Source organism: Tachypleus tridentatus, chromosome 9, assembly GCF_004210375.1.
Source record: "Tachypleus tridentatus isolate NWPU-2018 chromosome 9, ASM421037v1, whole genome shotgun sequence".
NCBI lineage: Eukaryota > Metazoa > Arthropoda > Merostomata > Xiphosura > Limulidae > Tachypleus > Tachypleus tridentatus.
This window is the reverse complement of record NC_134833.1, coordinates 130969615-130993301: the sequence shown is the minus strand read 5'-3', so window position 1 is coordinate 130993301 and position 23687 is coordinate 130969615. Positions and strand designations below refer to the sequence as shown.

Sequence of the window (23687 nt, the reverse complement as noted above, 5' to 3'; positions counted from 1 at the left end):
GGGCCCTAACCACTAGGCCCTGCCATTTCAGACGTTCCATTTAAAATGTCGGAGTGACGTACATTATTTGGCGAAACTAGAAAAATATAAGAATAACTATAATTGTTAATCTAGAGGTCCGCTAAAAAGACAATAAATATATTTTGGTAAAAAAAAAGTGAAATCGATAAATATTGCAACTGTAAGCAGATGCGTTATAGGTAAAACTGTCAGTATCACAGTTAGAGTAAATAAAAAGGTTACAAATGGTGTGATGTGAGAGTGTAATAAGGACTAGCGGGGCTTTAGAATTTAGGAAATTAGAACTGTAACAGTAAAAATTGAAACTGAAATTGGAAACAAAGCTAGTGTCAAATTAAAATTTCGATACCCGTGGTGGACAGAGCATAGATAGCTCATTGTGTAGCTATATGCTCAATTCAAAACAGCAAATTAAAGTTACTTCGGTTGTATGGATTCATTTAACAAAATAGAAAAAATACCACTGATTTAGAAATGGATAGCAGAAGCTTTTATATGTTTCATTTCACAAACAAGTGAGGTATAAATGTAAAGTATTTGTTGTTCCAACTGCGTGATCAGATCATTGGAATTGAAATAATTCAGCGCGAAATTCAGGGAGAAAAATGACACAAGACAACCTATTGTTCAAAAAGGAATTGACAAGGTTATTCTGATGTAATAGACGATGCCATAGAAACGCCATTTCACTTGAACTGGAAGCAGTTACAAAAAGGATCGCAACAAATCAAACTGCTAAGAATCATCACCATTAGAACACCGTCCTAAAGAACAACCACTATATGAACACAACCCTGAATAATCATCATCTTAAATATATAATCCTGAAAAGAGCTTCTATAGTTGTTCTGAAATCGCTCATCAGTGAGTATTTTGCTTTCATTTTTGAAGACATTATTGGAAAATCCAAATTTATCCAATAACATGAACATTACCCTTCCGCTTAACAAAAAAAAAAAAAAGAAACATAATCTCAAATTAAACTAGCCAATAGAAACAAACCAAATTAAATCAAGGAAAGGAATAAGAAAATGTATGATAGGGTAGATATTTATTTTTGTACAATAGCGCGAAAGTTCAGGAAGGCATTAGTAACAAAACTATTCCCCTTGTATTCAGTGCTCTGTATTCTCAGAAGAGAATCGTATCACAGATTTTTTTATATTTAAACAGAAAATGGTGTTTAAATAACACACAGTTCAGAATTGTGTAAGGAAACATCACCAGTAAAAGTACCGCTGTTTCCACATGTGTTCAATAAAATAACAATAAAACAGACAACATGTTAATATTTATTGGGAGATAGATATAGTGTAAGTATCTGTTGAGCATAAAACGGTACAGGGCTTACTTAACACATAACACTCTACGTGCTTTCACAGGCCTTACTTAACACACAACACTCTACGCGCTATCACAGACCTTACTTAACACATAACACTCTACGTGCTATCACAGGCCTTACTTAACACATAACACTACGTGCTATCACAGACCTCACTTAACACATAACACTCTACGTGCTATAGAATGAGACATGTAAAAGACATTTTATTGATAAGTGACGCGTAAGTAACAAATGACCCTATCATCCATGAATTTAACTGGTCGTATGATGTTTCTTTTGTTTCAATTTAGCTTATTTCTTACCTAATGATAGAACACACGAAATAAAACTGAAGAATAGTTGAACAACCATAAATATGTTAGGAAGTCGCCATTCTACTTTAACTGTCAAGTTATTTTTCATAACGTACTTTCGCTTCCCTCTTCTTCACTTGGCTTTTGCCAACTGCGGAGACTCCTCGTTCTTTCCAAGCTTCGGGTCACGTGCGTTTTCGCAGAAGTGATAAAGATGTCCGCCCTGTCGTTGTTGAGGCCTGTACCCACAGATACAGGTGAAAGTGGAGCTACTGCGGTCATTGTTCCAATCAAGTATTACTGGAGGCGTGTCGTCATACGAACAAAAGTATTAACTGTCATCTCAGGCGTGTATCTCTAAAGTTCCTGTACATGAAAACAAGAAAGATCGTCTTTATATATTCCCACTACAACTGCAACTAATTAAACTCTATCTCACAAATGCATTCTACCAAAATGTGGTCGAAAGAGTTCGTTTGTGGTTTGAAATATCTTAACACATGAACAAGCAAAGAGATTCATTGGAACGGAGTGAAAATACAATGGGTTAATGCCAATCTCTAGCTTTATTATTGGCCAAACTCGGTAGTTCCACACCGCAGTTATTGGATATCTAGACCCTTACAATGGATAACGGTTTCAGAATGTTGGTCGAACTGAGCTGCTTTCAGTGACATTTTATTAGCTCAGGTCAACCCTTATCAGAAATGTTTCATGAACGTCCACTTTTCATTCACATTTTATCCTTTTATTATTATATAAAGGCCGAGCCAAACTGACCTATCACTATGGTTGAGGATATCTTTATTGAATATCAATTGAAATACAATAATTTCCAAGAGGATAAATATCTAACCAAATTGAACATTTACACTGATTAATGAATGAATAAGTTACCTACACAACACTCCAAGTGAATCACTATGCGTATATGGCTATTAAACTGACTCAGTCCACTTTCTTGACAGTTGTTTAAAACTTGACTGCTAAGTCAGTATTAGTCCTTATCTAACTATATATTTTTATGGAACTGACCTTATTTTAGCTATTTATGAAATCTGACGGACCTTTGATCGATTAGTAATTCACTATAATCACTTAAGTTAATCAATATGGTTTATTTGTTTGTTTTTGAATTTCGCGCCAAGCTGTACGAGGGCTATCTGCGCTAGCCGTCCCTAATTAAGCATTGTAAGACTAGAGGGAAGGCAGCTAGTCATCACCACCCACCGCCAACTCTTGGGCTACTCTTTTACCAAACGAATCGTGGGATTGACCATAATATTATAACGCCCTCACGGCTGAAAGGGCGAGCATATTTGGTGCGACAGGAATTCGAACCCGCGACCCTCAGATTGCGAGTCGAACGCCTTAACCCACCTGACTATGCTGGGCTCATCAAGATGGTACTACTGAGGTGATAAAGTGTGAAAACATACTAATTCATGCATGACAAAAATAAAGGTCAGGTGTAGTCTGATAGAATGAATATCTGCCAGTAAATACTTCTATAAGTTTTAATTTCTTTAGTATCTCTTTGAAGGCTATCAGGCAAACTGGTATTTAGAAATGTTACGCCTTATCTCACTTATTTAAAAGGTTTTGATAAAGTCAGTCATAAAGTAATAACTTTATACTGTTGTTGGGTGACAAGAAATAGAAATAACTTTGTAACTTTCAAAAGCTACAGATCTTTGCAAATGTGTTAAAATTGATGAAAGATCTATTCCATACTGAGAAAACACAGCATTATAAACATACTTCTATATTATTATCAATCTAAGGGTGTGTGCATGCTACCTACGTCAGCAATAAAAAAATGATGTAATATCAAGGGATCACTTGACCAATCATTTGAAAAAATTGCTGTTTGCCTTTACATAGTGTGTTATACTTAACAGCTATCGTTTTCACTAGAAAACTCGCGTGATATCATATCGGAATTGCCCAGAACAATAAGTAAATACTGAAAAAGGAAATTAGAAACGTCTTTGACCAATGTTCTACTTTAACTCTTTATGCACTTTTGAAAAGAAATTATATAAACTTTAAGAGTTCACTTTAGAAACGAAGAAGGTAGAAGATACCCACTTAACACTTTCTATTGTTGGGCCTGGCATGGCCTAGCGCGTTAAGGCGTGCGCTTCGTAATCTGAGGGTCGCGGGTTCGCACCAAACATGCTCGCCCTCCCAGCCGTGGGGGCGTTATAATGTTACGGTCAATACCACTATTCGTTGGTAAAAGAGTAGCCCAAGCGTTGGCGGTGGGTGGTGATGACTAGCTGCCTTCCCTCTAGTCTTACACTACTAAATTAGGAACGGCTATCACAGATAGCCCTCGAGTAGCTTTGTGCGAAATTCCAAAACAAACAAACAAACAAACTTTCTATTGTTATCAAAAATATTGTTTTTTTTTACTGAAGTACGTAAACGTACATGTTTAAAAAATCAATGTTGCCAGAATTTAAACTCATAATAACGTCTTCAGTTTGTTAATCATTGATAAATAAAATACACTTAGAGAACGAATTTAGTTTCTAGATGTGTTACGACTCGAATAAACCATTTTCTAGGCGCACGAAAGTTTTAGTTTACAATATATTTCACAGAGTTATTATTTTACTTCATATTGATTGAGGTGAGTAATTTTGTAACTTTCAGACGACTAATTTTCATCAAAATTAAACATTTTATCAGAGAAAGTATCAGTACAAAGTGCTAAAATTTGGGTCTAGCAGCAATATTTAAATGCGATTGATCCATGCTAGTATTTTTTAGAATAAAACTAACTAGTCATTGGTTTGAAAAACAGAAACAATAAGTTTAATCTGCAACATACAAATGACGTCAGAGAGCTCCACAATTGTAGAAGAGAATGCGGGACTTGCGATAGCACAGACCTTTTTAAGTACTTACTTAAATATATTCGATCCCAGTTTGACAATACAGTTAAAAATAAGTGAAAAACAAGTGTAAGAAAAATGAAAATGATCCTCTGAATATCAGCCACTAACAACAGCCGACTGTTTTTAACATTGAAGTAAATTAGTTGACTATTAAGAGTCGTAATACCATTGGAGATATGATTCAGTCGTGCTGCATAACAGCTGTCTATATTTAAAAACATAATAAGTTCACAAATATAGTTAACTGATAAGAAGTGCTAACGTATATGTCATCGTCAAGTTGTGTTAACTGGCAACCTCCGTATTGTCACGTGGAAAATTGTATTTAATTTGGTGCAGTTTAATACATACGTAAGGAGAAGCGTAATAAAGGGAAGTCTTCAATTGTCTTTAGTTTTCAAAAACTGTATTACAGTCAGGACGTGTTTAACTGTTAAACATATTGTTACGCTGATGCACATATAATTATTTCAGTACGTATAGAAGAAAATGTTAAGCAAATAAAGATTTTAATTTGTTTTTGCTTATTCAATAATATGAAAAGAAGATGAAACAAACACCCTACATTGTTACGTAATGAAATCTGAACTCCGCCATCTGGCGACTGGTTTGATAATAGTTACCAAGACACAGATTTAAATGAACACTTTAATAAATGTTTGGGAGCTTATAGCTTGCAATCAAGATGTTTCTTCTTTGTGATATTGTATAGTAGTGACATCTGAAATAGTCTGGTGTTTGTGTACTGTTCGCGAAGGTTCATTCAAATAAGTGATTACACTTAAACATATGAAGAAGTTTCTTTTTTTTTCACTTTCGCACAAAGCTACACGAGGGCTATCTGCGCTAGCTGTCCCTAATTTAGCAGTGTAAGACTAGAGGGAAGGCAGCTAGTCATTACCACCCACCACCAACTCGTGGGCTACTCTTTTACCAACGAATAGTGGGATTGACCGTCACATTATTACGCCCCCACGGCATGTTTGGTGCGACAGGGATTCGAATCCGCGACCCTAAGATTACGAGTCGAACGTCTTAACCCACCTGGCCATGCCGGGCTAAAAAGTTTATGAGGTGTGAAAGCAAGATGTTAACTTCCAGTTGTGTTCAAACAAATGCAATTTATTCAAGTCAATAACTTTTCCGGGGGAATGAACTAGCTATTAGTTGTCTTGAAGAACATAACTCACCCAGGAGGCCTGGGTTCAATTCCCGGCATGGGAATGAAAGTTCTAGGCCCGTCATGGCCAAGCGTGTTAAGGCGTGCGACTCATAATCTGAGGGTCGCGGGTTCGCATCCCCATCGCACCAAACATGCTCGCCCTTTCAGCCGTGGGGGCGTTATAATGTGACGGTCAATCCTACTATTCGTTGGTAAAAGAGTAGCCCAAGAGTTGGCGGTGGGTGGTGATATCTTGCTGCCTTCCCTCTAGTTTTACACTGCTAAATTAGGGACGGCTAGCGCAAATAGCCCTCGAATAGCTTTATGCGAAATTCAAAAACAAAACAATTGAAACATAAAAACAACAAGATTAACCGGAAACGGAAGAATGAATCGTTGAGATATTAGAAAAACTGAACACAGTAGAGGAAGACATGCTAAGACACAATACATTATTTGAGAAACAAGTAAAATATTATTTAATACTTTTATTGTTGGTTTGTCAAACATAAAAGTCACCATTAAAACTTACTATCACCAAAAACTAGTTTGAGAGAGAAGCTCTTGATACAAAACATTAACAGCGAAACAAAGCATTTAATTATATATTAATTCACTTTGTGTATTTGCTTGTACAGTTTGGAGTCAGCAGGACTGGACTTGACAGGGAGACTTATGGCATCCAGGATTGTGTTCTTTTCTGTATGGTGTAGGCTTCTACCACTGGATAAAACGCATGGTCGGTCGCCCAGAAGACATGGGTTAAGGATTGGATTTTCAGGGTTGCCGAGTTTGGATCTAGCATCAAACTATGAGTTCTTGGTACCCCTAAGAATTGGAAGGACGCCATTTATGAAACTGTCTTCATGCATCTAGTCGAAGCTAGCGCGACCTAACGTGTTTAGATCTCGAAGGATAATGAAAAAGCTTCATCAGTACAATGGAGCCTCTCTTTCTCTACGCAAATTACAAGGCGCCTTTGAACTGCGTTGATATTTCACATGTATAGTACATTTTACAAATGTTTTAACTTAAAAACCTTACGATTACGTTTCGAACCAGAACATATCTCAGAACTAGTAAAATAAAAATGATGTTTTCGTGGCATGGCACAATCTAACCTTCATGTATATTTATTTTCCTGGCGTACGTTTGAATAGATTTTACACCTCTAACAATCCTGAAACACCCATAACACTAAAGCACTGTTTAAGTACATGCAACAATAAGGAAGAATATGCTTCACCCCACCAGTGGCTCAGCGGTATGTCTGCAGACTTACAACGCTAAAAACCGGGGTTCGTAGTGGGCAGAGCATAGGTAGCCTATTCTGTGCTTAATACAAAACAACAACAATAAGGAAGAATACTGTAAAAATCACATTTCTGTGTCTATTAAAAACGTATATTTTCCGACTTTAAAATTAAATTATCTTTTTTTTTATCGTGACAAAGTGAAGTAAAAGGGAAATTAAGAGGCGTAACAAATATAAGGAAATAAGAAATGAATATTAATTGTTTGAAATGAGGAAACATGCTCCAATAAATAACACTATGTAACCAAATGTTTACTTTTTCTTGTTCCTGGGCAGAAAGTGTTATCACTCAATTTCTTATGCTTAAAGTAATGAAATTTTCAAATTTACCCATTTTCCAGAACATTCCAGGAAGATTCAATGACAAGTAGCTCAGAGAAAATTTTGAGAACTTTCCATATTAATATATATACAGGGGTTCACTACTCATCACTTCGGTTTAGTTTTAGCTGCCGAAGTGAACACATAGACCAATCTGATTTTATCATAGATGGCATCAAGAAGCTGCAAGTACGCTCCAGATGCATTATGCTATGTATGTGGCCAATTTATCAAGACAAGAGCTAGAAAGTACTCTGTGACAGCATCTACTAAAATGTGTGAAGCCTACAAGGTATATTTCAACATGCCTGTCAGGGATCAAAACAAACTCTGGGTCCCTCATTTTACCTGCGAGCACTACATAAAAACTCTAGAAGGTAAGACGGACAATTTTTGCTTGCTTGATTAATAAGATTTTATATTATACAAATTTTAGACCTTTTAAAATTTAAATAACTTTTAATTTATTATTATTATTATTAAATTTTCAATAGTATAGAAAATATATCACATATAAACTATTTGCATGAACCTCTTACACAGTAGTTGTGGCTGAAATAAAAATTGCTCTTTTACAGGATGGTACAGAGAGGAAAAGAAAGCCATGAAGTTTGCTATTCCAAGAACGTGACGTGAGCCCACTGACCATTCAAGCAATTGGTACTTCAGTAGGGTGGACCCTTCGAAACGTCGCGCCGGCAAAAATGCATCAGGTATTCAAACCTTAAATCATCCGTCGCCCCAGTACCACACTGCCCTGAGCTCCCTGTACCCACTCCGCCAGAGAGATAGCAGCCATCCTCAGAAGAGAGCAGCAAATCAGAAGAGGACGTAGACGTTGAAGTTCCAGATTACAATTTCACAGGTGCAGTTGGTGAGAGAAACTCATACTACCCCAACCAAAGAGACATCAAAGACCTGATCAGAGATCTTGGTCTAACAAAGTCGAATGCCGAGCTTTTGACATCTAGGCTCAAGAAGTGGGATTTGTTAGATGAAAGTGTGCAAGTCGCAAGTCAGAGGAAGCGGCATTGACATTTTTCAAGCTTCTTCACTCGTCAATATGGGCTCTGCTTCTGCCACAATGCATCCGGTCTGTGGGAGGCAAATGGAATCGCCTGTAACCCGAACGAGTGGCGCCTCTTCATTGATAGCTCATCCAGAAGTCTTAAAGCTGTGCTGCTCCATAAAGGGAATAAGTATTCGTCTCTTCCCCTGGCTCATTTGGTGCCCCTCAAAGAAGAAGGCGAGCGCTTGCACCAAGATATACTGGACTTTGAACGTCGCTACCAAGGAGCGTATAATGAAAATATAATGGGAGACTATATATGAGGCTGGTACGTGAAAGTGATTTCCATTACTGCCGCAAATCTCGAAAAACTACTCACTTCTAAACATTTTTGTATAACTTACATGTCAATACATGTAAACCTTGATTCATATGTTGTTTTATTCAGACCTTACATAAATGAAAATGTGCAAATTTGTCCATTTTTACATAGAAAATAGGTTACTTTCTAAATATTATTATCTAGGTCATAAAATCAAAGTTTGAAGGGAATAATGGCCATTTTCTGCACTTTTACAACATAAGCAAATTGAGAAACAACATATACTATCCAGGAAAAAAATTTTTGTTACATAATTATTACACTATGTAACACAAATTTTATGTATTAAACATAAGACTATCAATGACACTACTTACTATTCAAGCTTTTGTACACATAAACAGAAAGTGTACAGAGCAGGCTACTTGAGCACTAGCACATAATTGCCTGCTATTAAATATGCTGTTTGGAGCGCTGCGGTTACTCAGTTTACACTTTTCTGACGGAGCGATATAGGCTCAACCATGAATTTATTTTTAAAGACCAGGATAAAAAATCTTTGTTTCTATATTTTCTTACCTGCAAATATTTTAAAGTCGATTCTGTGCGGTCGGCGTCAAAACTAGTTACACTGCTGTGTAGAGACAAAGGGACGTATATATATATATATAACAAATATTAAAACTGCCAATAGAGGGCCTGTTAAAATAGTTTTCTGAAGAATTAATTTTGAGGTTTCTAGCAGCGTGAGTCCTCAAACACACCACTGTGCCACTGGAGAGTCAGGATTATGAATTCATGGCTCGATCTGTGCTATGGGTTCGAGGGTGCGCCTTATAAGTAATGGTTAAATTCCAATATTCGGTCAAAAAGAGTTGGTGATATGTACTGTTGGATATTTGCTTTCAATTTAATTCGATATAAACACAAAGAAGATGCAAATACATCGTAAAAACAACAACAAAGACGCCAAATCACGTAAAATATGGCAAAACAATGCGTAATAAACACCAAAAACGTAAAATATAGTACGTTTCCAAAAAAACCCGAAAACGCGTAATTTGATACAAACACAAAAAATGCAAATAACACGTAAAACTAAAAGTAACAGAGAGAAAAAACGAAAATCTTAAGACACCACATTACGTAAAAAACAATGCGTAAAAAGTAGAATTATCAAAAACGACAGTAAGTTTCAAAAAACAATGTATTTGCTTTCATTTCAAAATTAAGGTTGCGGCGTGTAGGGTTGCGCATAAGTCAAAAAAAGACAAACGAGCTATATGTATATATATGTATATATATAAATTAGACTTTTATTAAAGGAAACTCATCTTTAAAAACTATGGTTGTAATTCAAATACCTGCGACGTCTTGTTTAAGTATAGTTTGGCATAAATTATCTGGTTTCGTTATATAAACATTAAAGTCCTTTCTATTGAAAATGTTGTAAGTAACCACTCTATATCAAAACATTGACCAGTTTAGTATATGAATATGTGAGAAAATCACCTTTAGTTTCAATGTTGCAACTGTAATTAAACATTTTTATGATCCCCATAAATTCGCGATAAGAAGTCAATGTCAGATTTGTTACTATTAGATGAGTATATGGAGCAGTTTGTTTGAATTTCGCGCAAAGCTGTACGAGGACTGTCTGCGCCAACCGTTCGTAATTTAGCAATATAAAACTAGAATAAAGAAAACATGTTATTGCCACCCACTGCCAACCCTTGGGATACTCTTTTACCAACGAATAGTAGGATTAGTCATCACAACATAACGCTCCCCACGGCTGAAAGGGCGAACACATTTGGTGTGACGGGGATTTGAATCCCCGAATCTCAGATTGCGAGTGTAATGTCTTAGCCACCTAGCCATACCGACAGACAGAATTCATTTTGCAAAGTTGTTTTTTTGTATTTCACGAGATAATTGAACAGGTAATCATTCACTTTCATGTAAATAGTCCATTGTTTTAGTTATTTCTGTGATTTAATTCTATAATGCATGATAAATACGTTTATACATCTCGAGTGAATACTTGATGTTCAAAAACAAATATATAAAAATGTGTTTTTTAAAAAAGGCGACAGGTTCCATGAAGTCTATTTGTAATTTTAAGGTGAAAGCGCCTTTTCGTTTCACCAACTTTAGCACTTTATTGTTTAACAATTGGATAGTTTTATCTACATCAGTTTAGTTATTGTGATAGTTAGAGTAATAATTTCATAATCTTCTTTATAACATATAGAAAACCCTGTTCTATCGAAAACTGTAGAACTGGAAATCTCAATATTGGATAAACGAGCACTTCAGAAGCCCTACAAGATTAGCCCTAATTTTTAGCTCTTGATCGAAAGACAGCTAGCCAGCAGTTTCTACCACAATAAGGACTTTGTCAAACTATTTGACTCGAATAATGAAATTAACTGCCACTTTTATAATGCCCTCACAGCTAAAAGAGCGGAGCATATTTGGTGGCATTGTGTCTCTAATCCTGGACTCTTCGATTCGCAGTCTAACCATTAGCCCATCTTATTCATTAGAAACAGTGCTTAGTTTTCAGTCGTTAGAGGACTTCACTTACTCGCCCAAGTTAGAGAGAAGATCGAACAAATCGGTCAAATACATTACGAAAGCTGCAGTTAAAGAAAAGCTTATTCCTTTAACTATTCAGTTGATTAGGCTATCCGTTCTTCCCCCAAAACAAAACCCTTCAAATTATATCCCATTTAACTTATAATTTCGGTATATTTAAATCTTAATTAAATTTTTAAAATAAGATATCGGTGTGAAACAAGATATGTAAAAAAGTTAATTAAAGCTCATACTTGCCGTATAGTTTTAATGTAAAAACTTAACAATAAGACTAGCAAACCAGATATAAGGACAGCAACATAATTAAAAAGACTGTTATTTTATTATAATGTATATCTCTCATATTCATAAAACATAAAAGAATAGAACTTAGTGCGAGAGTAGCTTTGAACCGTTTGTCATTGAATTCTGAAGCTTAGGTTAATGTGAGAAACAAAATCACTATATCCTGAACATTCGCGTTGTTTGTTTCGTCATATTTTTATTTAATGTTACCAAAATCAAAATATCGACCCTAGGCCAAATTTCAATCCCTACGTAAAAAAAGCTCATATCTTTCAAAGCACATGTGGTTTTAAATACATTACGTTTGAAAGGTTTTTATTTTCTTAACAGAAAGAAAACACCTCAACAGTTTGATAAATGGTCATGTTGAACTAACATCCATCTATAGAATTATTCATATGATTTGGACATGGCACACAATCTTATAAGATGATTTAATTAGTTTAGTAAATCTGAGGGTGCCGTTGGAGGCTAATCTAACCAATGACAACCTTCTTGCGGTGCAAGTTATGGAATTCAACTCGCACATGCACCATACAGAACATTCTGGAACATGTGAAGTAGTGCCATCATTGAATGACTTAATTGATGTAGGTGGTATGGCCGAGGTACTTCACCTCGTCTTGTTACAGACCTTCATAATTCAAGGGAATCTCAACTCTTTAGTAAATCATCTGATACCAACGATGGCCCAGTTGAAGCTTGCAAACAACTTTAAATATTCCACACATATAGTAGAATTTTAAATAATTGCACAAAGCAACAACAAAATGCTAAAAGAAAAATCAATTAATCTCAAATTATTGAAGCTCAAACTAACTTGTGGAATATTTCTAGACTAAATAACAATAATACTTGTTTATATGTAAACAATGTGTCAAGTTCTATCACTACTGTAACTTCTGTTGTTTAATTCCAAGCAACGGGATTAGAGCTTTAAAATAAGGAAGATTTGTTAGTCATTTGTGAAACAAATAATTCATACAATATCATTGGTTAGTTATTTGTGAAACAAATGGTTCATATACTATCATTGGTTAATCACTTGTGAAACGGCTCGGCATGGCCAGGTGGATTAAGGCGTTCGACTCGTAATCTGAGGGTCGCGGGTTCGAATCCCCCATCAAACATGTTCGCCTTTTCAGCCGTGGGGGCGTTATAATGTTACGGTCAATCCCACTATTCGTTGGTAAAAGAGTACCCCAAGAGTTGGCGGTGGGTGGTGATGACTAGCTGCCTTCCCTTTTGTCTTACACTGCTAAATTAGGGACGGCCAGCACAGATAGCCCTCGAGTAGCTTTGTGCGAAATTAAAAAGTTCCATTTGAAAAGAAACGTTTCATCTTTTCTCCAAACCATTTTGGTTGTTTTTCAAGATATGGTTCACCTTAAAATAATTACTTTTGATAATAAGTTGCCAAAAAACCCATGATTTCATTAAGAAACATGGTAAATAAGTAACTAAAAACTTGGATATTATATTTAAAAACAAAGCAAAAACAACTAGAATAAATAAAAATAACCTGTTTTATTTGCATATATATAATCAAAGATTTATTTTTGCTATTATTTTGCACATAACATGAATATAAGGGGTTTTCGTAACCACGCACAGACCTTCTCACAGTTAGTGTGGGCCCAGCATGGCCAAGCGCGTTAAGGCGTGCGACTCGTAATCTGAGGGTCGCGGGTTCGCATCCGCAACGCGCCAAACATGCTCGCCCTCCCAGCCGTGGGGGCGTTATAATGTGACAGTCAATCCCACTATTCGTTGGTAAAAGAGTAGCCCAAGAGTTGGCGGTGGGTGGTGATGACTAGCTGCCTTCCCTATAGTCTTACACTGCTAAATTAGGGACGTCTAGCACAGATAGCCCTCGAGTAGCTTTGTGCGAAATTCCAAAACAAACAAACAGTTAGTGTGTGTATCAATACAACGTGGCGAGATATATCATCTAGTTTATCTAAAGCTGTTCACACAGAAATTAAAGAAGTCTTAAAACACCTATCGCTTACCTTGAAAATAAAGGTTTTCAAGTCCCTAATCAAAGTTACAAGTGGTTTAAAAGAAGGGGGTGTGAGAGTATTTGTTACTGAAAATGTTTGAATTGTTGACTCTAGTTATGTAAAAAGCCACTGGGAGGCGAAAAGGTTTAGGGGTACCTAAATTAAAAGCACAAATATTATAAATAAAGTTGAAGGTGTTTGGCCGTGTCTGATATGACTGAAAAGAGTTTTTGGAAATGTAAACCTTATTTATATTCTTTGCACTGAAAAACAAACAAAAGAAAACGAAATGGAAGTTGGCTTGAGTCCACAATCACAATAGGCCATAAGTTTAATACTTTCTTTTTTATATAACTTTATATATCTACTTGACGAACGGAAACTGGGACTTTTACAGTGATTCATTACTTTATTCTTTCGTATTGCGAAAGTAACCAAGGAGATAGAAAAGTCTTATTTTCTTATATGAAAACGAGATTTATATCTTTCAGACATATGAGGCTCGAGCTCTTCATATATGTAAAACAACTTAAAGTTATTTAAAGAAAATAGTGCTATAACAGATTCATGTTTATTTATTATGAATTTCGCGCAAAGATACACGAGGTTTATCTGCGTTAGCTATCCCTAATTTAGCAATGTAAGACTAGAGGAAAAGCAGCAAGTCATCATCACCCACCGCCAACTCTTAAGCTACTCTTTTACCGACGAATAGTGATATTGACCGTCACCTAATAACGTACCCACGGCTGAAAGGGTGAGCATATTTGGTGTGATGCGGAATCGAACCCTCGACCCTCAGCTTATGAATCGAGCGCCTTAATCATCTAGCCATGCCGGGGAAATGGTGTCAGTTCCTCTTTTATCGAATTAATTAAAAACAAACGTGTGTGGTAAAAGGAATACCAAATAAACTTACGTCCTATAATATAAACATTGTGCACACAGCCTATGAAATAATGATAAAAAACTACGATATTCTTCCTTTTCAATATTTTAGGAGAAAACAACAGGGAATCCTTAATAACTATAATAATGTGCCACTATATTCCTATATATAAAGGAACATAGGGCCGCAATCACTTGTGGTTTCAGTAACAGACTGGTTTTTTAAGTGGGTAGGTTGTTAGTCTACTACATAACCCCCAAATAGGAGGACCTTTTCTCTGCCCACCGAGAGTAATCGAACCCCTGATTTTAGCGGTGTAGATCCGGAGACATACCGCTGGACTAGCGGGGGGCCTTAATAACTATGGCAATTGAAATTCGTTTAGGTAGGATTAGAGTGAGTTAATATGTGATACCTTTTATAAATCCTCTCCATCAGCTGTGCTTTTGTGCACAGTAATACCAAGCTAGGCTCGGCATGGCCAGGTGGTTAAGCCACTTGACTCGTAATCCGAGAGTCGCGGGTTCTAATCTCTGTCACACCAAACATACTGCCCTTTCAGTCGTGGGGCGCTATAATATGACGGCCAATTCCACTATTCGTTGGTAAAAGAGTAGCCCAAGAGTTGGCGGTGGGTGGTGATGACTAGCTGCCTTTCCTCTAGTCCCTCACTGCTAAATTAGGGACGGCTAGCGCGGATAGCCCTCGAGTAGCTTTGCGCGAAATTCAAAACAAACAAATACTAAGCTTGTGGACCTCGTATATCCGATTCAATTTCATTACTCATTAGAACCTTTACTAGCTTATCCTAAATTCCAAATTGTTTTTTAGACAAGATTAGAGTAACTTAATCTGCGAGACCTTGGACATGGTTAAATACATTAATGGAAACAGTGTGACCCTTTGAATCTAAAACTGTAACCAGATCTAAAATCAGTGAAGAGATGATGAAGCAATGAGCCAGAACGGTGTGTGTGTTTTTCCTTTTTACAAAACCACATTAGGCTATCTGCTGAGTCCACCGAGGAGAATCGAACCTTTGATTTCAGCATTGTAAATCAGTAAACTTACCACTGTACCAGCGAGGGACCCAAAAATTTGTACTTGAAAGAAAAAAGCAAAACAACAACTCGGAGCCGTTTTATAAGCCGTCATGCCACGCCTGGAACTTCATGATAATTTTACGAAACAAAAAATACTTTTGAAGGTTTCATAAAAACGTAAATTTATTATGTTGCTTTGTTTCTTTCCTTGTTTGAAGTTAAGCACAAAGCTACACAATGGACTGTCTGTGATCTTCTAATCACTGGTATAGAAAGAAACCAATTTCATAGCATCTTTAGTCCGAAGAAATATAGCTACATATATACTCTGCTGTCCAAAATCTTAAGGTCAATGAACATAAAGAAAAAATATGCATTTTGCGTTGTTGGAATCAACCACTTATTTGAGTAGAGCTTCGAAAGATGAAAAGGGAAAATACAAATAAAAAACTTTTTTTAGCATTTAATAGGGAAAATATGAAAACTGTGAAATTTGCCTAAATACTAGTTGACCAAAGGTTTAAGACCATACTGAAACGAAGCTTAATCGGTGAATTTGTAACAAAATTTAGTCATTAGTGTTCAAGAATTAGCGTTGTCAACTCATGCCACTGACATTTCCTGTGTTACATTGGGTAAAAACATGGCAAAGGCTAAAACGTTGACAGAGTTTGAACGTGGCAAGGTCTCTCTCAACGAGCCATCGCTGGTGAGATTAGGCGTAGTAAAACTGCAATTGCAAATTTATTAAAAGACCCTGAGATATACGGAACGAGAATTTCAAGTGTTCCGCCCAAGAAAATTCCGCCGGCGTTGAGCAGGAGGATTTGACGGGTTGTCCGGCAAGACACCAGTCGATCGTCGAACCAGATTAAGGCCCTTACGGACGCAGAATGCAACCCAAGAACAATTAGACGGCATCTACGAAAGAAAGGCTTTAAAAGCAGTAAACGTCTTCAAAGACCACGCCTCCTTCCACACCAAGAAACAGGTCGGTTAAACTTTGCCGAGAAGCTCTAAGCATGGGACGTAGAAAATTGGAAGAAGGTTTGTTCTCTGATGAGAAAAATTTAACCTGGATGGTCCAGATGGCTTCCAACGTTACTGGCACGATAAGGATAACCTATCAGAGACATTTTCTACACGACACAGTGGAGGAGGTTCCATCATGATCTTGGGTGCTTTCTCCTTCCATGGAACATTGGAGCTTATACAGGGGCGTCAAACAGTAGCTGGCTACATTGGCTTGTTGGAGAGAGCATCCTTATTGAATGAAGGCCCTCGCTTGTGTGGAAATGACTGAATCTTTCAGCATGATAACGCTGCAATCCACAATGCCCGCCGGACAAAGGACTTTTTCATGGCGAATAACGTGATTATTTTGGACCATCCAGCGAGTTCGCTCGAACTGAACCCCATTACAAATGTTTGGGAGTGGATGGCAAAGGAAGTCTATAGAAATGGACGTCAATTCTAAACAGTGCATGGTCTTCGTGAAGCCATCTTCACCACTTGGAATAACATTGCATTCAGCCTTTTGCAAACGCTTATATCGACCATGCCAAAGCGAATGTTTGAAGTTATTCGCAATGACGGCCGTGCAACTCACTTCTAAGACCTGTTGTTGAGCATTTCATACCCTGTTTAGGACTTCCTATTGGTATGGTCTTAAACTATCTACCAACTAGTATTTAGAATAATTTCATAGTGGTCACATTTTACCTATTAAATGCTAAAAACGTTTGTTATTTTTATTTTCCCTTTTCTTATTTTCATCTTTCGAAGCTCTACTCAAATAAGTGGTTGAGTCTAACAAAATGCATATTTTTTATGTTCATTGGCCCTAAGATTTTGGCCAACAGTGTATATGTTACGGTCAACCCCTCTATTCGTTGGTAAAAGAGTAGCCAAAGAGTTGGCGGTGGGTGGTGATGACTAGCTGCTTTTCCTCTAGTTTTTCACTGCTAAATTAGGGATCGCTAGCGCAGATAGCCCTCGTGTAGCTTTGCACGAAATTGAAACAAAAGTCCTTATCGTCGAAATTAGCTTTCCTTGGAACTTCAAGTTTGTGAAACTTTATTTTACACTACTATTATTCTAGTTCTACGTGATTTAAACATTTTCTGCTCTGCAAGCTTTCACATAAATCATTTGTTACACAGGACACATAACCAGATGCTAAACTTCACATTTAAAGTTATGTCTCAAGATATATTTCTCAAATTAATCTAAAGATTTATAGTTAGTTAGTTATCACCATTAGATTCCATGAAGGAACATAGGGCCGCAATCACTTGCGGATTCTTCAACAGGTATTTAACTGAGTAGGATGCTAGCCCACTGCACAGAGCCGTCCCTAATTTAGTAGTGTAAGACTAGAGGGAAGGCAGCTAGTCATCACCACCCATCCCCAACTTTTGGGCTACTCTTTTACCAACGAATAGTGGGATTGACCGTCACATTATAACGCCCCCACGGCTGGGAGGGCGAGCATGTTCGGTGAGACGCGGGCCAAACCCGCGACCCTCGGATTACGAGTCGCACGCCTTACGCGCTTGGCCATGCCAGGCCAAAGATTTATAACTATTCGCTTATTGCGCCGTCTCAAACGCCGTGTAGAGATCTCTCAAACGTATGCGGTGAAACGCAGGAAGAAAGAAATATTGGGTATTTAGTTGCATGTTTTATAACTATTATATCAGTTTTCTAAGGGCTTGTTATAATTTTCCGTTTCATTCATTCTAATAAAGAAAATACCTAATGAAACAAAATGAACTGGGATACATTTTAATTGTACAAGAGTTTAATTGTTAAAGATGTTTTCATGGCTTCATTTTTTTTTCATATATGACGAGCGGTGGACTGTAGGTCCCAGCATGGCCAGGTGGCTAAGGCGCTCGACTCGTAATCCGAGGGTCGCGGGTTCCAATCTCCATCACACCAAGCATGCTTACTCTTTCAGCCGTGGGGGCGTTATAATGGTACGGTCAGTCACACTATTCGTTGGTAAAAGAGTAGCCCAAGAGTTGGTGATGACTAGCTACCCCCCCCCTCTAGTCTTATACTGCTAAATTAGTGACAACTAGTGCAGATAGCTCTCATGTAGCTTTGCGCGAAATTCAAAACAAGCTAAACCAGTGCTACTGATATCGGTTGTCTTATTTTCATTGTACGTACACTGATATTTCTTATGTAACACGTGCAAAATTTTGAAATTTCAATGATTCAATAGCAATTCTGGGGTTTTACAAAACTAAAATTAGGGATTTGATCCCAGTAGTGTGCACTTTGCACTTTTTCACTTAAAAAAAACACAACTGTCATCTACAACCTCTTTCCAAACGGCTTTATTTGATCATCAATGTATTTACTTACAAGAACTGAATGTTTTAAGAAAGTTTTCATTTTTCTTTCGTTTTAAAAACTTTAACTGTTTGCTGTTCTCCAGCATATAGGATAATCATAGAAAAAAGAACGTAACTCCTCATCGTCTGCTATATGCAGTGTACAAAAAATAATTGAAAAATAATGAAAATCCTCATTGTCTGCTATGTGCAGTGTACAGAAAAATCATTGCAAATAGAATGAAAATCCTTATTGTGTGTTATCTGCAGAGTACAGTATACGATAATTTAATAATTTAAAAATAACCAGCCACTCAACATTTGCATTGAATTCTTTATTACGATTAAAAATAATTTGTTTCAAACATTTGGATTGAAGGACAAATTCTGACAACTTTTATATCATTTAATATAATACGGAGTAACCGAATTATTACTGTGATCCTTTCCACTCAAAATTCGAATATTTATGAAAAGGCTTAGGAGAAATCAGCATTAAATACAAAATAATGATTTCGACACACCCATTAATCGTGACGAGCGTGACTTAACCTTTGGAAGTTTCGTTCTACATTCTATTTTTTTCGCTATCACTACTTACGATAATTTTATTCTGACGAATTTCTATATAATTTAATTGAGATAGCTTTACGAATAATATGTTTACGTATGCAAAGTAACAACATCAGATGTTTATTTCATAGCTTTAAAAACAATATCTGTAAAACAATATCGTATGTGTTATTAGCTTCAAAGTACAAAAACGAACAAACAACTTGACTTTATGTCCTATACCATGAATAAAATCGCTATATATTATGTTTCAAAACTTATTAATTTCACTAGATTTCTAATAATAGATTCTGTAATTAACACTTCATTGCACTCGTTCCGAACTGAATTAATGTACTATAATGATAGGTTTTGGTTTTTTTTTTGTAAAAGGATAATGTGGATTGTATCGTTTTAGAGGACTAGTTTGTTCAGATTTTTATCGTAATGTTATTCATACTTGGGAATCGTGTTTGAAGATTAAGTTGACTTCTATTTTACGGTCAAGCTTTTTATATAAAGATTTTTTCTTACACACGAGGCCCAGCATGGCTAGGTGGTTAAGGCACTCGACTCGTAATCCGAGTGTCGCTGGTTTGAATCCCCGTCACACCGAACATGCTCGCCCTTTCAGCTGTGTGGGCGTTATAAAGTGACGGTCAATCCTATTATTCTTTGGTAAAAGAGTAGCCCAAGAGTTGGCGGTGGGTGGTGATAACTACCTGCCTTCCCTCTAGCCTTACACTGCTAAATTAGGGACGGCTCGCCCTCGTGTAGCTTTACGCGAGATTCAAAAACAAACAAATAATTTATTTTTTTGCAACCATATTTCTTACTAATGAAGAGACACTAAAATTGAATAAAGTGTCCATTTTACATGAAAAAAAAGAATAACGTGTTTTTTTTCACATTTTGTGTGGAGAGGAAGGATGAAACCAGATGTGTAAACTTGAGAAACATCAACACTTTTCGACGTACACATCAGCTTTATAACGATCGTGTAATTAAATGAAAACAGAATTCCAAAACTTTACGAGCTATTTAAGATTAATATTTTAGTATCAATCACGTGATTCCCTAACACGCGCAAGGTGTGTCCTGTCTTTGTGTTCTCACATGTACAATCCGATTCGAGACTTTTCTCTCATTTACTTAAGTTTCTGAGGCTTTCGATCGATATTAACGTCGAAACGAAAAACATAAAGATTGAAGGTCCAGACAAGAACATCTAATCTAAGCCGTGCTGCTATGTAGGTGTAATAGGTTAGTGAACGGATGTAGACCTCACAACGACATTCCAGATCTTATGAGCTATTTTACAAAGTGTTTTGAAAATCTCATGTATATTAGCAATTATTCACCATTTAACAAATGAAAGAAACATTCAACTACGTTTTCTCAAACACACAGCTTGTGGGCCCTGGCATGGCTAAGCGAGTTGAGGCGGGCGACTCGTAATCTGAGGGTCGCGGGTTCGTATTCCCATCGCACCAAACATGCTCTCTCTTTCAGCCGTGGGGGGCGTTATAATGTGACGGTCAATCCCACTATTCGTTGGTAAAAGAGTAGTTCAAGAGTTGGCAGTGGGAGGTGATGACTAGCTACCTTCCATCTAGTCTTACACTGCTACATTAGGAACGGTTAGCACAGATTGCCCTCGAGTAGCGTTATGCGAAATTCAGAAACAAATAAAACACAGCTTGTTATTTCTCATTTTGTTTGTAAAATTTTACAGGATTTAATTCCTTTTGTTTTGCCTTTGTTAAAAACTTTTGTGTTCATTCAGTTCTTTCGGTTCACTTAAATAGTGGTTTTGTTGTTTTTGTTATTTACTAGGCACCTCGTGCGACGACGTTACGTATTTTACATGAATAGTAGCAGCAAATACGGAGGGTATTTTTTTGCATCGTTTCCTGTCAGTGGAGTACATATATTGTATCATATTTTATAAGGTGTTTTTTTTCCATTACGGTGTAAAGAAATTAAAACTGGATGAAACCTTTCATTTTCTGTACAAAACACAAAGAGAACGCTAGCAGTAATTATTAAGATTAATAGCTTTTTTATTCAAATGTTTTGCGCCCCCTTCCTGTGACACTGCTCTATGTTTTTAGATTTACAACGCTAAAAACTGGGTTTAGATACCCATGATGGGCAGAGCACAAAAAGCTCACGTGCAGCTTTGTACCCCACTACAAACAAACCAACAAGCCTAATTCATACATTATTAGGGGTATTGTAACCAATGAAGTCAGTGATCCAGACTGATTAGTGAATAGATGGTTTAGGAGAAACAAACAACTAATAACATAAACCTCTTAGGCCTGAAAAGTCATTCATTTTCTCTTAGTTTCTTTACTGATCATCATAAACTCTTTATCACGTGTAAGAGTTACGTATGTGGTATTTACAGGTAAAACACCTGGAACACTGCTTTAGTTCAGGAACCTTATTAAACAACTCGTAGACCTACCCACCTTACTTAGTTGGCATCCTAATGAAACGTATATCGTTTATTCATGTTTATGGTTTTTCCTGTACTGAAGCTCTCACAATGAGACGCCAACAACAGACATCCATGCAGAGTTCCGGTGTCATGGATTGGAGGAAATGCCTGAACAAAAATAAAACATGAATACCAAGTTTGAAGGTTATACCGCAAAATATTTCTACTCGGAGCACATTCCTTCATAAACATTAATTTGGATTAAAATCCTCTCTACATTCAATACAAGAGAGTTACACTACATTTTTTTCTAACCATAGATTATATTAATTAAAGGAACTGTGAAGCGACAATACAAAGTTCACTATTCTACCTGTTAGGTTACAGCTTGTCAGTCACATCGTGCTGAGAATACAAGAGTTTGGAATCCGGAATCATTAAGTAACGATTATAAAAGTCTATAATCGCCACGTTATCTTATCGTATCCTGGTAGGACAGCGGAATTACAAGGCAAAACAAATTCGGAGATCCACTTCCCTGCAGTGGACTTAATAGATAGCCTAATGTGACTTCGATTGAAAATTTTAAAAATGCAACATCTAACCTAACTTTCTAGTCCCTACCTGAACGGACAATGTTTTAAGTATTGAAGAATCACCTAGTTATTCAAGTTTGTTGTAACATACGCACGTGGTATTTTTGACCAATTTGGCTGTTTTATTCGAAATTTTTAAAACGATGTGGTCTTCTCCAATCGCGAAACAGTTTCATTAAAATATTTGGATTTTTCTGTCACAAAGTTTTTTTACTACAGTAAAGAAGTAAATGCATCAATTTAAATACAATTTTAAATGTAAAGATATAAATGGTTCGCTCTAACACAAACTGATGTCAAAGATTATGTTGTTTCACCCAATCGGACCACCGCTTCTAAACACAGTCACCCTTATAAAACAAAACAAGAGCCTTCACATCTCAGAACATTTTATTTATTTATTTATTTATTATATTATTTATTGTATTAATTGGCCGAACGTGGTCAAGTGGCTATTATATAAGACCACAAATCAGAGGGTACAGTGTTTGCTTCACATTTTTGCCAAATATAATCATCCTCCATACTTATAAGGATCAGAAATGAGTAGCCCAAGAATTGGCGGAGGATGTTGTTGATCAACTTCCTTATCTGTGATCTATGAGATCAAAAATTAGAGATAGTTAGTGCAGCTATCCTAAGAGTAGCTTTGAGTGAATATCATGAAACAAGCAAATATATTTTATAATTTTCGATGTACAAGGATTATTTTGCATAACTGCTCAGTAGATGGAGTTAGTACTAACTTAAGACTTCTAAGCATATTAAACTTCGTGAAATATTTTTAAAATTATGGACGGAAATGCCAATAACAGCAAGGGCATCCAAATGATCAATCAATATTCTAATCGTTAGAAGTTGTTATTTTATGACATCATACAAATACTCTTACAGAAGTTTGAATACGTTAGAGTAAAACTATTTAGGGGCCTCATTACGTTACTAAAGTCCATGTCGCCACATTTTGTAAAGTTCCAGTTGATGACCTTGGATCTTAAAATAGCCTTACAGTGTAATTTTCATTGCAAAAGGATCTTTTGTAACTAGATGCTGTCCAAAGTACAATATCACTCCTTCATTGTTTTCCATAATTCGTTATGACTACAAGGATGACATTTACCCAGCACCGTTTCAACAGTCCGATCACACAGAATACATAGACGCTGGGTCGGGGACTTGTCTGGTATTCAATCTTGTGGAACAGCAGGATTACTTGTTTTATTCTCCAGCT

The 23687-nt window shown here is 36.6% G+C and overlaps 1 protein-coding gene across 1 annotated transcript in view; it reads right to left on the bottom strand.

Annotated features, from left to right (window-relative positions):
* Window positions 1–21912, bottom strand: part of LOC143227488 (uncharacterized) — a 457070-nt gene extending 435158 nt beyond the window's left edge. Inside the window, 2 exon segments of the mRNA XM_076458930.1 lie at window positions 1779–2028; window positions 21892–21912. Coding sequence (XP_076315045.1) covers window positions 1779–1944 — 166 coding nt within the window. The 5' untranslated portion in view covers window positions 1945–2028; window positions 21892–21912.
* Window positions 21913–23687: the final 1775 nt, after the last annotated feature.